Source organism: Musca vetustissima, unplaced genomic scaffold, assembly GCF_032173495.1.
Source record: "Musca vetustissima isolate MV318-11 ecotype Yass unplaced genomic scaffold, APGP_CSIRO_Mvet_v1 utg56711, whole genome shotgun sequence".
In the NCBI taxonomy this organism is placed as follows: Eukaryota; Metazoa; Arthropoda; class Insecta; order Diptera; family Muscidae; genus Musca; species Musca vetustissima.
In genome coordinates this window covers 41645-54929 of record NW_026885573.1, presented here as the reverse complement: position 1 = coordinate 54929, position 13285 = coordinate 41645, and the positions used below count along the sequence as shown (strand labels likewise).

At 36.0% G+C, this 13285-nt stretch overlaps 1 protein-coding gene across 1 annotated transcript; it reads right to left on the bottom strand.

Annotated features, from left to right (window-relative positions):
- Positions 1-1116: 1116 nt before the first annotated feature.
- Positions 1117-11721, bottom strand: LOC133332812 (G-protein coupled receptor Mth2-like). Its single transcript, XM_061541183.1, has 7 exons — positions 11052-11721; positions 10801-10986; positions 10471-10716; positions 5652-5829; positions 5385-5585; positions 5071-5156; positions 1117-1224 (listed from the first exon to the last, which is right to left on the bottom strand). The coding sequence occupies exons 1-7, from the start codon at positions 11719-11721 to the stop codon at positions 1193-1195; spliced, it is 1599 nt and encodes a 532-aa protein (XP_061397167.1). The 3' UTR covers positions 1117-1192.
- Positions 11722-13285: the final 1564 nt, after the last annotated feature.

Genomic DNA, 13285 nt, shown 5'->3' with positions numbered 1-13285 from the left:
TATATACTTCGATTTGCACGAAATTTGGCATAGCATACTGAATTAAGTCTAGAACGATGTGTGTTAAATTTTGTGAAAATCGGTTGAGATTTAGATATAGCTCTCATATATATTTTCGTCCGATTTTAGGTGAGTAGTGCACCAAAGTCCCTTTATAAGCTTCGATTTGCACGAAATTTGGCATAGCGTACTGAATTGAGTCTAGAATGATGAGTGGTGAGTTTTGGGAAAATCGGTTTCGATTTCGACATATCCTCCATATATATTTTCGTCCGATTTTATGTAAATGGTGCACCAAGTTCCCTATATATGTCCAGAGTCTAGAGAGATGTGTGTTAATTTTGGTGAAAATCGGTTGAGATTTAGATATAGCTCCCACATATAGATTATATTTTTAATAACGCGGCGTACCGAATAGCGTGTATCAATTTTGCTATAAATCGTTTTCCATAAAATTTCCCCATGTTACGCAGACGGCTCTAAATCTGCTCGAATGAAATTAAAGTTAGGATAGGTTGGAGAAAGAGGGAACATAGACATGCAATTGTTAGGATACATGTGTACATATACCCAAAGTGGTGAAGGGTATCATATAGTCGGCCCAGTCCGACTTTACTACTTTCCTTACTGTTTTTTTTTTTTAATTTCCCTAACAGTAGGCTTGGATTTTTCATAGGTTTGTCTGTGATTAGGTGGGGATTTTTTAAAAATATTGCTAAGGATTATCACACTTATATTTTGCGAGAAAATTCGGAGCTATTGTCGTGTATTTTGTAAGCATATATGTGTGGATTTTTTTAAGAGTATTTCTTTTTTCTATTATCTGCCACATATCAAATGTCGTAAAAATAATTTTATACAAAAATATTTTTTTTATTGAAATAATATTACAAAACTATATTACAAAAATAAATTAAATATATAAAATGCAGTTTTTGCTACAACAATACATACATTTATATGTACATACAAAGACATATACAGCTGTCATAATACTTTTGGGAGAGTGTTTTTTTTTCTTAAATTCTAATGACATTAAAAAACTAACAATTTTGAAATTATTCAAATTTCCATAAATAAAACTACTAATATTTTAAGTATACATAAATTCCGGGTTAGCGTGTTGGTATTGGACTCATTTGAATTTTCGATAGGCTGAGTTGGGATGTTGCAGTTCTTTTTACCATTGGTCTCAGTTGAGCTCCTTCCTTTCTTTGCTGACATCTGTAACAAAAAAATAATTACGAAAATTAGTTTTTTAATTTTGTTTACTTGTAATTAGTGGTTATTTCTTTTTTAGCTTGCTCTTTCTCCAAAAGTGCTAACAAAAACATACATATAAGATTGTTTCATGCCAGTTCAAAAGTACCTTGTGTTTGTTAGTTGAAAATTATGTTAGGCCATATAGGATTTTGGTCCAAAAACTTATAACTAAAGTTTATCGATTTAAATAAAAATAATCCAAAAAAAAAGAAAATAATTTTATATGTTTGAAAAATACAGTTCTCAAAACAAGTATGTGTTTATTTTGAAGCTATAAACGTGGATGCTTTAAGAATATAGTTCCAAGGATTTACGCAGTCATAGGTATGGATATTTTATAAATTTTTTCCAAAGAGTTATTAGAGCATAGGCGTGCGTATTTTACTTTTTCAAGAGTTATCACAGCTATAGGCGTAACAATTTTCCACAGTAATAGGTGTGGAATTTTAATTTATTTTTCTTAGGAATTATGCGATCTATAGGGGAGTATTTATACCCTTCACCACACTGTGGTACAGGGTATTATGTCTTTGTGCATATGGTTGTAACAGGCAAAAGGAATCGAAATAGACAAATGGTTCCTTTTGAGAATATGCATTGAATCACTTTCTGTGTCGATTTATGCATGTCCGTCCGTCTGTTGATGTTAAATTGTAAACAAAGTACAGGATGAAATTTGGCACAAGTCTTTTATTTGGCCCAAGGACGAACCCTATTGAAATTCAAGAAAATCGGTTTAGATTTAGATATAGCTCCCATATATAGTTTCGTCCGATTTAAGGCAAATGGTGCACCAAAGTCCCTAAAGATCTTTCGATTTGCACGAAATTTGGCATTGCGCTCTAAATTGAGGTATAATGATGTGTACGAAGTTTCGTGAAAATCGGGTCAGATTTAGATATAGCTCCCATATATTTTTTCGCCCGATTTAAGGTAAATGGTGCACCAAAGTCCCTAAACATCTTTCGATTTGCACCAAATTTGGCATAGCGCACTAAATTGAATCTATAATGATGTGTACGAAGTTTGGTGAAAATCGGTCAGATTTAGATATAGCTCCCATATATATTTTCGTCCGATTTAAGGTAAATGGGGCGCCAAAGTACCTAAATATCATTCGATTTGCACGAAATTTGGCACAGTGTACTACATGGTGTCTTTAATGATGTGTGCTAGGTTTCGTGAGAAGCGGTTCAGATTTAGATATAGCTCCCATATATATTCTTGTCCGATTTAAGGTAAATAGTGCACCAAAGTTTTTTCGTTCAACTTCATGTCAATGTTCTTCCGAAAAGGCTTTAAGGTTACTTTGTAGAATATACCCAAAGTGGTGAAGGGTATCATATAGTCGGCCCAGTCCGACTTAACTACCTTACTGTTTTTTTTTAAGTTTTTTAATAATGAGCTATAGACTTGGATTTTTTCGAGAATTATAGCATGAAGAATTATAGCAAAATTGTGAATTTTTATGAACATTCCTTCAGGGAATGTCTGATTTTTTAAGAATATTTTTTAGAAGTGCTCGGAGATATAGCCAATGTATTTTTAAGAATATTTTTTCGGGGAATATCAGAGCTTTATGCGACAATTTTTATACCCTACACAACTATGTTGTCAGGGTATTATAGCTTTGTGCAGCCCCAAGAGTTTGTAACGCCGCGAAATATTGGTCCTAGACTCACCTTCAAGTATACCGATTGTCATATCTCGACTAGCTGAGTCGATCTAGACATGTGTGTCCGTCCGTCTGTCCATTATAATTTGTAAACACGATAGAGGCTACAGTTATGGATCAAGCTTCACGAAATTTTGCATGTAGGATGGGTTCTGGCCAATAAAGACCCCTATTGTTTTTGGTAAAGATCGGTTAATATTTTGGGAATGAAATGGACCAAATACTAATTTTTTGTCGGTTTATCTGGTCGCTCCAGAGGCCGCAATTATGGCCCGAACATCGTGAAATTTTACATGGAGTAGGGGATCGGGCCAAAGAATGAGCATGCCTGTTGTGATAAAGATCGGCCAATATTTAACGGGTCAAATGGACCCTGACTTTTGTGTAAAAAATTACAAAATTTGTATTCTATGGCGAATATATTTACTCCCGAAGGACATAGACCCGAGAAGGTGATTGTATATCCAAGAGGAGTGGTTGACCTTTAAATAGATACCAATTACATTGTCATAGGTACGCGGATGTGGGAGTTACACTTAAATATTTGCAGGTGCTTACGTATTCAGATATTATTTAGTAACCCATTACCACACTAGAGGGCGGAAATATAGCTCTGATCGCTTTGATATTTTCCATGAGGATCCATGTATGGTCAAGGACAACGCCTATAATTTTCGGTGATGATCAAATAATAATTTTTGGATGAAGTGGACCGAAAACTTAAATTTTTTGTATTTTTTTAAGTCGATATATAGGCCACAATTATAAGCCGAACATCACAACAGTACCCACGATGGAGGGAGTATGGACAAGTAATTAGAAGGGCTTTACCGGATATTAGTAAAATTCGGAAAATATGTCAGTGTAAGGAAGAGGTGCTGTTGACTCTTATCGGTCAAAAGGGTGCAAATATCACGAAATACACATGCGCAGAAAGTAAGAGTTCTGTGGTAGTTGTGTAGGGTATCGTATGGTCGACCCCGTCCGACTATACTGCTCACTGGTTTAAGAATATTTTTTTTTAGTGATCGGAGATATAGCCAATGGATTTTTAAGAATAATTTTTCGGGGAATATCAGAGCTTTATGCGACAATTTTTAGGTATATTTTTTCGGGGATAATCAGACCCCCCCCACGCTTGGATTTTTTTTAAATTTTTTTGGTATTGTCACGGCTATAGACGTTGATTTTCAAAAATTAGTGCAAAAACAGGTGGCGCTCGGTAAAAGCACTGTCGAATTCGATCGAAGGCTATAAATTATTTTGTTATTGTTGTTATGATTTTATTTTAATATGTATATTTTTTGTCCCACAGTGTAATACTTATTTTATTTTATGTCAGTCTGCATACCCTCCATCATAATGAGGAGTATATTGAATTTTCAACATCTTGAAATATTCGCCTGAGGATGGGTACGTTAGATATTTTTGATCAGACTACAATTTTGTATCGATTTTATTTGGCATTCCGAGCTATTGGTAGATAAACAACTTGCTCGCATAACATTTTCAACAAAGGTCCGTTACATAGGTAATATCCAAACATGGACCTTTGTTGAAAATATTATGCGAGCAAGTTGTTTATATACCAATAGCTCGGAATGCCAAATTAAATCGATATACAAATGTAGTCTGATCAAAAATATGTAACGTACCCTTTCCTGCCCTTTTCGGTACGTTGAAGATGTTAGCCGAAGTTGTAATTTTCCACATAAAACGAACTCGACCGATTTTTAGTATTTTCAATGTGGAGGATATAAACTGTTCGACCTGGCCGAACTTAACAACAATTTCACATGTTTTAATTCAATTAGTAACGTATTATTAAATCAAAATAAATAAAATAATTAGTTTTGAACATAAAATTGCATTCACCATAAACTTAAAAGAAAATAATTAAAATTTATATAAAACAATTGTGGATTACGTAACCATAACACCAGCTAAAGTTCAATTAACTTCTGACAGTGTCACTGACACCGACACCCACAAAACAGAAGCAACAAAACAAAACAAAAACTCACACACACAAACACATAACCAATTTTAACTATTATTTACATGCAAAATGGCAAAACAGAAAATAAAGGCAAAGAAAGCAAAATTTCGAAAATAATTAACAAATTCTGTACCTGAGCCAATACCATTCAAAGAGATTTCCTCTTCCTCGCAGTCAGAATGGGTGGTGTTGTCAGTTTCATCTTGCTTACCAAATAATCTTTTTATTTGTTTTTGTTTTTTTTTTTATGCGAATGCAAATAAAATATAATTTTTTTTTTGTGGATATAAATTTATGGAAAAAAGCAACAATATAAAAAGTCATATAAACATTGTTTTTGGTGTGGAAAACAAACAGAAAAAAAAATGAATAAATAAATAAAAGGAAAAAACACGCGGCTGCAATAAAAAGCATCAAATTTCAAATGATACTCAAAACGAAACTTACCTCTTTTTGATTAGCGACAAGACCTTGGGTTTCAAAACGAAACACACAAATATCAACAGACCCAATATGGCATTCATAAAATCCGAAACATAATACAATGGATTAATGTCATCGGGATAGAGTAGAGTTTCGATATAGGAAACAATGTCCAGCAGCCAAGAGACGCCCATAATCAGGAATAAACGTAAAAAGAGTCCAAAGCTGGGGATGAAAAAAAAAATAATTATAGAAAGTTCAAAATTGATATTATTAATATTGAGTAGTTACTTATTCTTGTGCGTCCTCAGCTGATGTCGTCCCTCATTCGTGTCATTCCTTATGATTTTATTAATATCCCTTTGCATCACCGTGATTTTGTAATAGGTCATGGAGAAAAAGATTATGTCGATGAGTACAATTACCAAATTGATTCCAAAGAAATAGATCATGGCCGACCAATCATTTGCTGGAATGAGCAAAAACAATACAATTTAAAATTGAAGAAAACAGGAAAGGACGTTGTGGACAAAAAAAAAAAAAAAATTCGAACAGTCCGATTCCATTGGAGGTATTATAAAATACTGGTACCAAATTACACCCAATGAGGAACTATGTTAAACAAGTAAAAACGTTAGGTTCTGCCGGGCCGATTTTCTTATTTCTTTCCTCAAAAATTGATCTAGACTTTTATAAGGGGACTATGATTTGGTAAATTGCTGCCGAGAAAAAAAAACGTAATATAAAACTAGTGAGCGGAGCAGTATAGTCGGACGGGGCCGACCATACAGGGTATCGTATGGTCGACACAACTACCACGGAACTCCATCATTCTGCGGATGTTTATTTCGAGCCTGGGCTATATTTCGTGATATTTGTACTCTTTTAAACGATTATATCTTTTGACCAACAGCACCTCTTCCTTACACTGACATATTTTCCGAATATTCCCAATATTCAGTACAGCCCTGCTAATTACTTATCCAGATTCTCTTTTGTTATTTGAATTTTGCCTTGTAAGGGCAGTGATCATTTGAAAGTAATTTTAAGTGATTATTTATACTCTTTCGAGTGATGATCTATGTTTTGCAATGAAAAGGAATGCCGGGAGAAGAACCTACATAGCCCACCATTATGCGACGCCTTTCGCCGTTGGTTATGCGGCTCATCAGGCATATCGGGCTATGTGGCTTTACAAAGGTCGTACGTTGATAACTTGTATTTATTCCGCCCTGATGCGAAACTTGCATATGCGAATTAAATTCAAATTTGTCAAAGTTCGACATTTGTCTTCATTCTAGGAACAGTCCTTTTCGAAGCAGATTTTTGTTGTAGCGATGGATAATTATTCTCTTTACCTTGAGTTGTGTGTGATGTTCGGCTTGTGGCTTATAAATCGACTCGGAAAAAATCACAAAAAATTATGTTTTCGATCCACTTCATTCCAATTTTTTTATATGATCATCACTGAAAATTATAGGCGATGTCCTTGACCATAACAGGCACCTCTTGGAAAATTTTAAAGCGATCAGCGCTATATTTCCGCCTTCTAGTGTGATAATGGGTTACTATATAATATCTGAATTCGTAAGCACCTATAAATATTTAAGGTTAACTCTCACATCTGATTACATACGGCAATATATTTGGTATAAATTTAAAGGCCGTTCACTCCTCTTAGATATACTCTCAACTTCTAGGGTATATTTCCTTCAGGAGCCGATACATACGCCATAGAATACAAATTTTGTAATTTTTCACATAAAAGTCATCTATTTGACCCGCTAAATAATGGCCGATCTTTATTAAAACAGGCATGCTTATTCTTTGGCCCGATCCCCTTCTCCATGTAAAAATTCGCGATGTTCGGTCCATAATTGCGGTATCTGGAGCAACCAGAAAAAGCGACAAAAATTAGGTATTTGGTCCATATCACCACCTAAATATTAACCGATCTTTACTAAAAACAATAGGGGTCTTCATTGGCTAGAACACGTCCTACATGCAAAAATTCGTGAATATTGGTCCATAACTGTGTTTACAAATTATAATGGACAGACGGACGGACGTACACACATTTCCAGATCGTCTCAGGTAGTCGAGATATGATGATCGATAATTTTTTTAAGGTGGCTCTAATATTTCACGGCGTTACAAACTCATGGGGCTGCACAAAGCTATAATACCCTGGCAACATAGTTATGTAGGGTATAACTACAGACACTCAGTAGACAAATTTGACAAGTCAAAAATTACGCCTGAACTTTGTGTGGGTTCTATGTGGAAACATGGACCTATAATGACTACCACGAAAAATTCAAACAAAAATTGCCCAATATACAAAAAATGTAGAATATTGTAGGGGCTATCCCTACAATATTCTACATTTGTGGTACCCTCAGAACAGAAATGTCAAGTTAGAGGCACTCCGTTTGGAAAATGCTGCTGGGACCTTCGAATACAGATCATTCTGAAAAGTCGGAATTATAAAAATAGCTACTAAAGTTGGAAAATACGTCAGACATTTACAGACAAAATATGGACCAGTAAGTGGTTGGGTTGGATTTATCCTTGAAGAACCCGAAATTACAAATAAAATCTGCTTTTGTTAAAAAATGACTCAAAGACCTTGGAGAAGCCTTAATATGACTAATGGAATTTATAAAAAAATATTCTTTGTAACATTTCTCTGTGACAAAGTCTATTATCATTTGAGGTCCCGAAATATTAAGATAGGGTCATTTTGGTTGAATTAATGGTTAGGATCCTTAAAATACCTAAAATTTTTCAGAACCTCTATAGGGAATTTTGTATAAAACATGCGGAGAGATCTATTGTCTTATGAAAACCTGAAATGACAAATTAGAAGAAGTAGTATTATTATTGCCACTTTGTTAAAAAAAAATGCTTCAAAATACTTAAAACGGGTCTGGGCCTTTATGTGACAGCTACGTTATTTTTTTAAATTTTGGACAAGAACAATTATTTATTTTTTTCCAAATTGCAGAGATCACCAGAGCCCTAGGTGTTGACTTTGGTTTGTTTCAACTTTCACCAAACCGAAGGCTGTAGATTTGTTCAACTATGATGGATAAAAATATCTACCCCTACTCATCACCAGAGCCAAAGAGTGGGGTTTTCAATAAAATTTCTGACCATCACCAGACCAACAGTAGGCCGCTAGCTAACTTACTTACTTAGCTGGCTTGTTACAGAACGGTTGTTCCATAAGCCGAGCTTAAAAAAGATTTCCAAGCGCGTCGGTTTTGTGCGCAAGTCCACCAATTTGGAAGACCACGTTCCAAGATGTTGTTTTCTACTTGGTCTTTCCATCTAATTCGTGGCCTTCCCCTTCTACGGGAACCATCAGTAGGCTCATTTTTATATGCCTTTTGAGGTGGGGCATTTTCATTCATCCGCACAACATGGCCTAGCCACCGTAGTCGCTGCAGCTCAATACGACTGAGAATTTTTCTTTCAAACACACCAAGAGCTGCCTCATCTGCTTGCGCAAGTACCCATGCTTCTGATCCATATAATAGCACGGGTAGTATCAGCGTCTTGTAAAGTGCGAGTTTGGTCTGGCGGGAGGTGGCCTTGTTTCTAAACTGCTTACTTAGACCATAGTAGCATCTGTTGGCCATCACAATCCTTCTACGAATTTCAAAACTGATGTCGTTCCTTTTATTTATGGCGGTACCAAGGTATATAAAATCTTTAACTACCTCGAAGCTGTAGTTCTCAAGTTCCACAGTTGGTCCGAGTCTACTGGACGTCTTGCGTGTTGATACCATCTGCTTGGTCTTCTCACCGTTTACTGCCAGACCCACTTTGGCAGATTCCTTTTCAATATGTTCAAAGGTGGCTGTTACCAATGTTCGACCCATTATATCAATGTCATCGGCGTAGGCGAGTAACATGTGTTGTTTGGTGTACAGAGTGCTATTTCTGTTCACCTTTGCGTCTCGTATGACCTTTTCCAGTAGGATGTTAAAAAGATCACACGACAAACTGTCACCTTGTCTGAATCCTCGTTCGGTGTTGAAGGGCTCCGATAGGTCCTTTCCTACTTTAACTGCTGACCTTGTGCCACTTAAAGTTATCCTGCATAGCCGTATTAATTTTGCAGGAATGCCGAACGCAGACATGGCTTTAAACACCTCTGAACGGATAGGGCTGTCGAAAGCGGCTTCATAGTCGATAAATTGGTGGTAAGTGTCGATGTGTTTTTCGTGGGTCTTTTCCAGGATTTGGCGCAGGGTGAAAATTTGGTCAATGGTGTATTTGCCAGGTCTGAAGCGGCATTGGTATGGTCCGATGATGTCATTGACCATTGGCTTCAATCGGACACACAGCAAACTGGATAGCACTTTATATGCGATGGGAAGGAGACTTATTCCTCTATAGTTGGCACATATGGTCTAGTCTCCTTTTTTGTGCACGCTAGCTAACAGGCATCGATTTTTAGGTCCCACGAACCATTTTGGTATTTTTACATTGTTGGTCCCATTTTTCAACCGTGGCTAAATGTTTTTGGTAGCAAAAAATGTCCAACGCAAAAAATGCCCAATATACGTCCATGTATTTATATATGCCACATAAAAATGTTCCACCCCGATATCTCTATAATAACTCTTTTCGAGTATTCGCAAGTCCATGTTTCCACATATATAAAGGTTCCGTTTCATTTTCAGTATGCAGATCCTTGGTATTTTTTACATGGGATCCATATAAGTTTCCCGATCGATTTTACGTACTGGTAATGGTAATTTGGAATTTCAAATTATCTGAGGATAACAGATCTCCTAAAATAGAGCCTTATTTTCCAACAAAATTGTCTGTATAAAAATTACGGTCCGGTCAAATTTAATGCTGTTTCTTATGGGGAGAGCATTAAAACGACCCTTTTGTCAAACAAAACGTTTTGTATACCCTTCACAATATGGTGGAGTGTATATTAAAATTGTGATCCGTTTGAAACACCTCGAAATGTCCACCGGTAATTTGAATGTGCGCCTCATGGTAAGGGTAAATAAATTCGAATTCAACTACGTTTTTCCCTGTTAATTGTTTTCAGTTACTTCAATGTTAACATATCGTATTTACTTACTTTTCAACCAGCAATAATCATCTCCAATACCCGGTTTATACAAATCATCCATGTTGGAATTCTGCAAGGCTATAACCGCAAGTGTCAAACATGCCGGAATGCCCCAGGCATAAATGGAATACAAACAGAAACGTTTGCGTTGACCAAATCGCATGGAACCGGTTAGGCGGAAATTTTGCCATAAATCGAAACTAATGACGCTGAGCCAAAAGAAGGCGCTCATGAAACAGTAGTAAGCAACATAACCTGCAAGCGGTGTTCACAAACATAAAAATGCGAAAACAATCATAAATTATGAAAACTATTTTGGAATAAAATGCAGCAACATACCCAGGCAACTGCATACCAGATTGGGAAACACCACTTCGGACAAGGAAATTGTACTTAAAATCGAATAACCCATGGCCAATGGCGAGAGATATGAAATCAGGCATTTACCATGGAGATTAAGTAGCTCCGGTATATAGGCATAGACCATAATTGTTAGAATGATAAATGGCACCGATATGGCCATGGCTGGAAAGAAATTTAATTATCAAAAATATTTCCTAATATTTTTTATTTTATTTAATTTAATTTACCAATATTATTGATCTGCAGGGAGAGTGAAGCGGCTTTCAATATTGGACAATTCATGGGATTCAATACCCATTCACCACTTTCCAATTCCATTGGCATTAGGCAATAATCCCGTCGCGACAGTTGGACCATATCATAGTGTCGTAGTAGGGTACCATTTTCAAAAATTTCCCAACTATCTTCTTCATCGTCTTGCGGTACTAAAGCATAGGCCCCCACACATGGCACCCCCTGCAGCACTGTGAATTCTTCGAGCACATGCCTCTTTACCACCGAACCATTATTAAGCGTTACATTAATATAGGAATCATATTCCAATTCCTGCACCAACATTTCACTGGAACATGTACGACTGTAATTGGCAATAAGTTCTCTGGTCGGATGACAACAAAATCGTACACAACTTCGTTCGTGACACACACAACCACGGAGATGTGATTTTCTTGGCAAACGAATACCTTGGAAAATTTCTTCATAATCGTAGGTGGCGATTCGATCGGGAGGTATAAGTATATTTTCATATAAATAGGAACCATTGTAAAATCGTTTGCTATTCGTCAGATCGACAGTGTCTTCGTAGGGACACTTGGGATTATTTGTTGTTGCTGCGCGGACACCAAGTGTTACGAATGTACAGGCAAGTAGCAGGTGAATATTTGTTTTTAAATGCATGGTGGTTGTATATGTTTGACTGAAAAGAGATAATTGATAAAACAAAAAATTATAGAGGTTATGGGGTAATATTATGCAGGACAGAAGTTGCAGATAATATATATATACATATATATATATACAGGGCTGTTGACTCGCAATCAATAAATTCGATTTAGAATGGAAATATTGGCATGCAAAATTGCACATATTGGTCATTGGGTAGCAAATGTTCCTAGCAAAAATTTTCAATATTGGAATCTTTTTCATATAACAGTTACAAATATCGGTTTTTGGGGACTTGGGCCACATTCCATCGTGTAAAAAAAATGTCTTTACTACAACTTATCAATTTTACCGCATATTTCGGTACCACACATATTGTTTGAATTTAGAGCACCAAATTCTATATATCTTCCTACCAAAAATTATAAATATTGGTGGAACTTTTGGGTATAGGTACCGTATAAATGTCCACCCTCTTTATAGGTATTTTGATGTGACTATATAATTTAGCTTTACAAAAACGTTGTACGTTTTCTTTCCAGGACTTTGGTGGATAAACAATTTCTTCACAGAATATTTACAATATAAGTCAACATAGCCTTCATGCAACCGTAATGCTTCATTATCGATATGTTCAGGATCTCAGCTCAATTTAAAACCTGAGTGTCTGTAGTTTGATATTTTCTTTTCTCCTGGTCGCAATTTTTCATGATATGGCCCCTATTTCCTAATATGGAACGGTTTTAGGTATTTTAATATCCACATATTCGGTCCGGCTGAACACGACGAACACTTTTTTTGGTCAGGATTTTTTTTTAATTACATCCTTGCTGATCCTGGGTTTTTTATATTTATGCTCATTATGGTCCTATTCAGGATCTTAGCTCAATTTAAAACCTGAGTGTCTGTAGTTTGATATTTTGTTTTCTCCTTGTCGCCATTTGCCATGATAAGGCCTCTATTTCATGATGTGGAACGGTTCTAGATATTTTAATATCCTCTTACTAGGTCCGGCTGAACACAACGAAAACATTTATTTTGCCAGGATTTTTTTTAATTCCATCCTTGCTGATCCTGGGTTTTTTATATTTATGCTCATTATGGTCCTAGAAGAAATATTAAAAAACCAGTGAGCAGAGCAGTATAGTCGGACGTGGCCGACCATATGATACCTTACACAACTTCCACGAGCATCTATCTTTCTGTGGTACTACTTTCTGAGCCTGGGCAATACTTCGCGATATTTGCACCCTCTTGGCCGACTAGAAGTCAACAAATATTATTATTAATAATATTCAGTACAGGCCTTCTAATTACTTGTCCACATTTCCTTCACCGTGGGTTGTGTTGTAATGTTCGGCGACCTTTTAGATCGACTCGAAAAACCACAAAAAAAGTTTTCGGTCCACTTTATCCCAATATTATTATCTGATCATCAGCGAAAAATATAGGCTTTGTCCTTGACCATATCTGGATCCTCATAGAGATTTTCAAAACGATCCGCGCTATATTTTCGCCCTCTAGTGTGGTAATGGGTTACTAAATAGTACCTGAATACGTAAGCCTCTCTAAATATTTA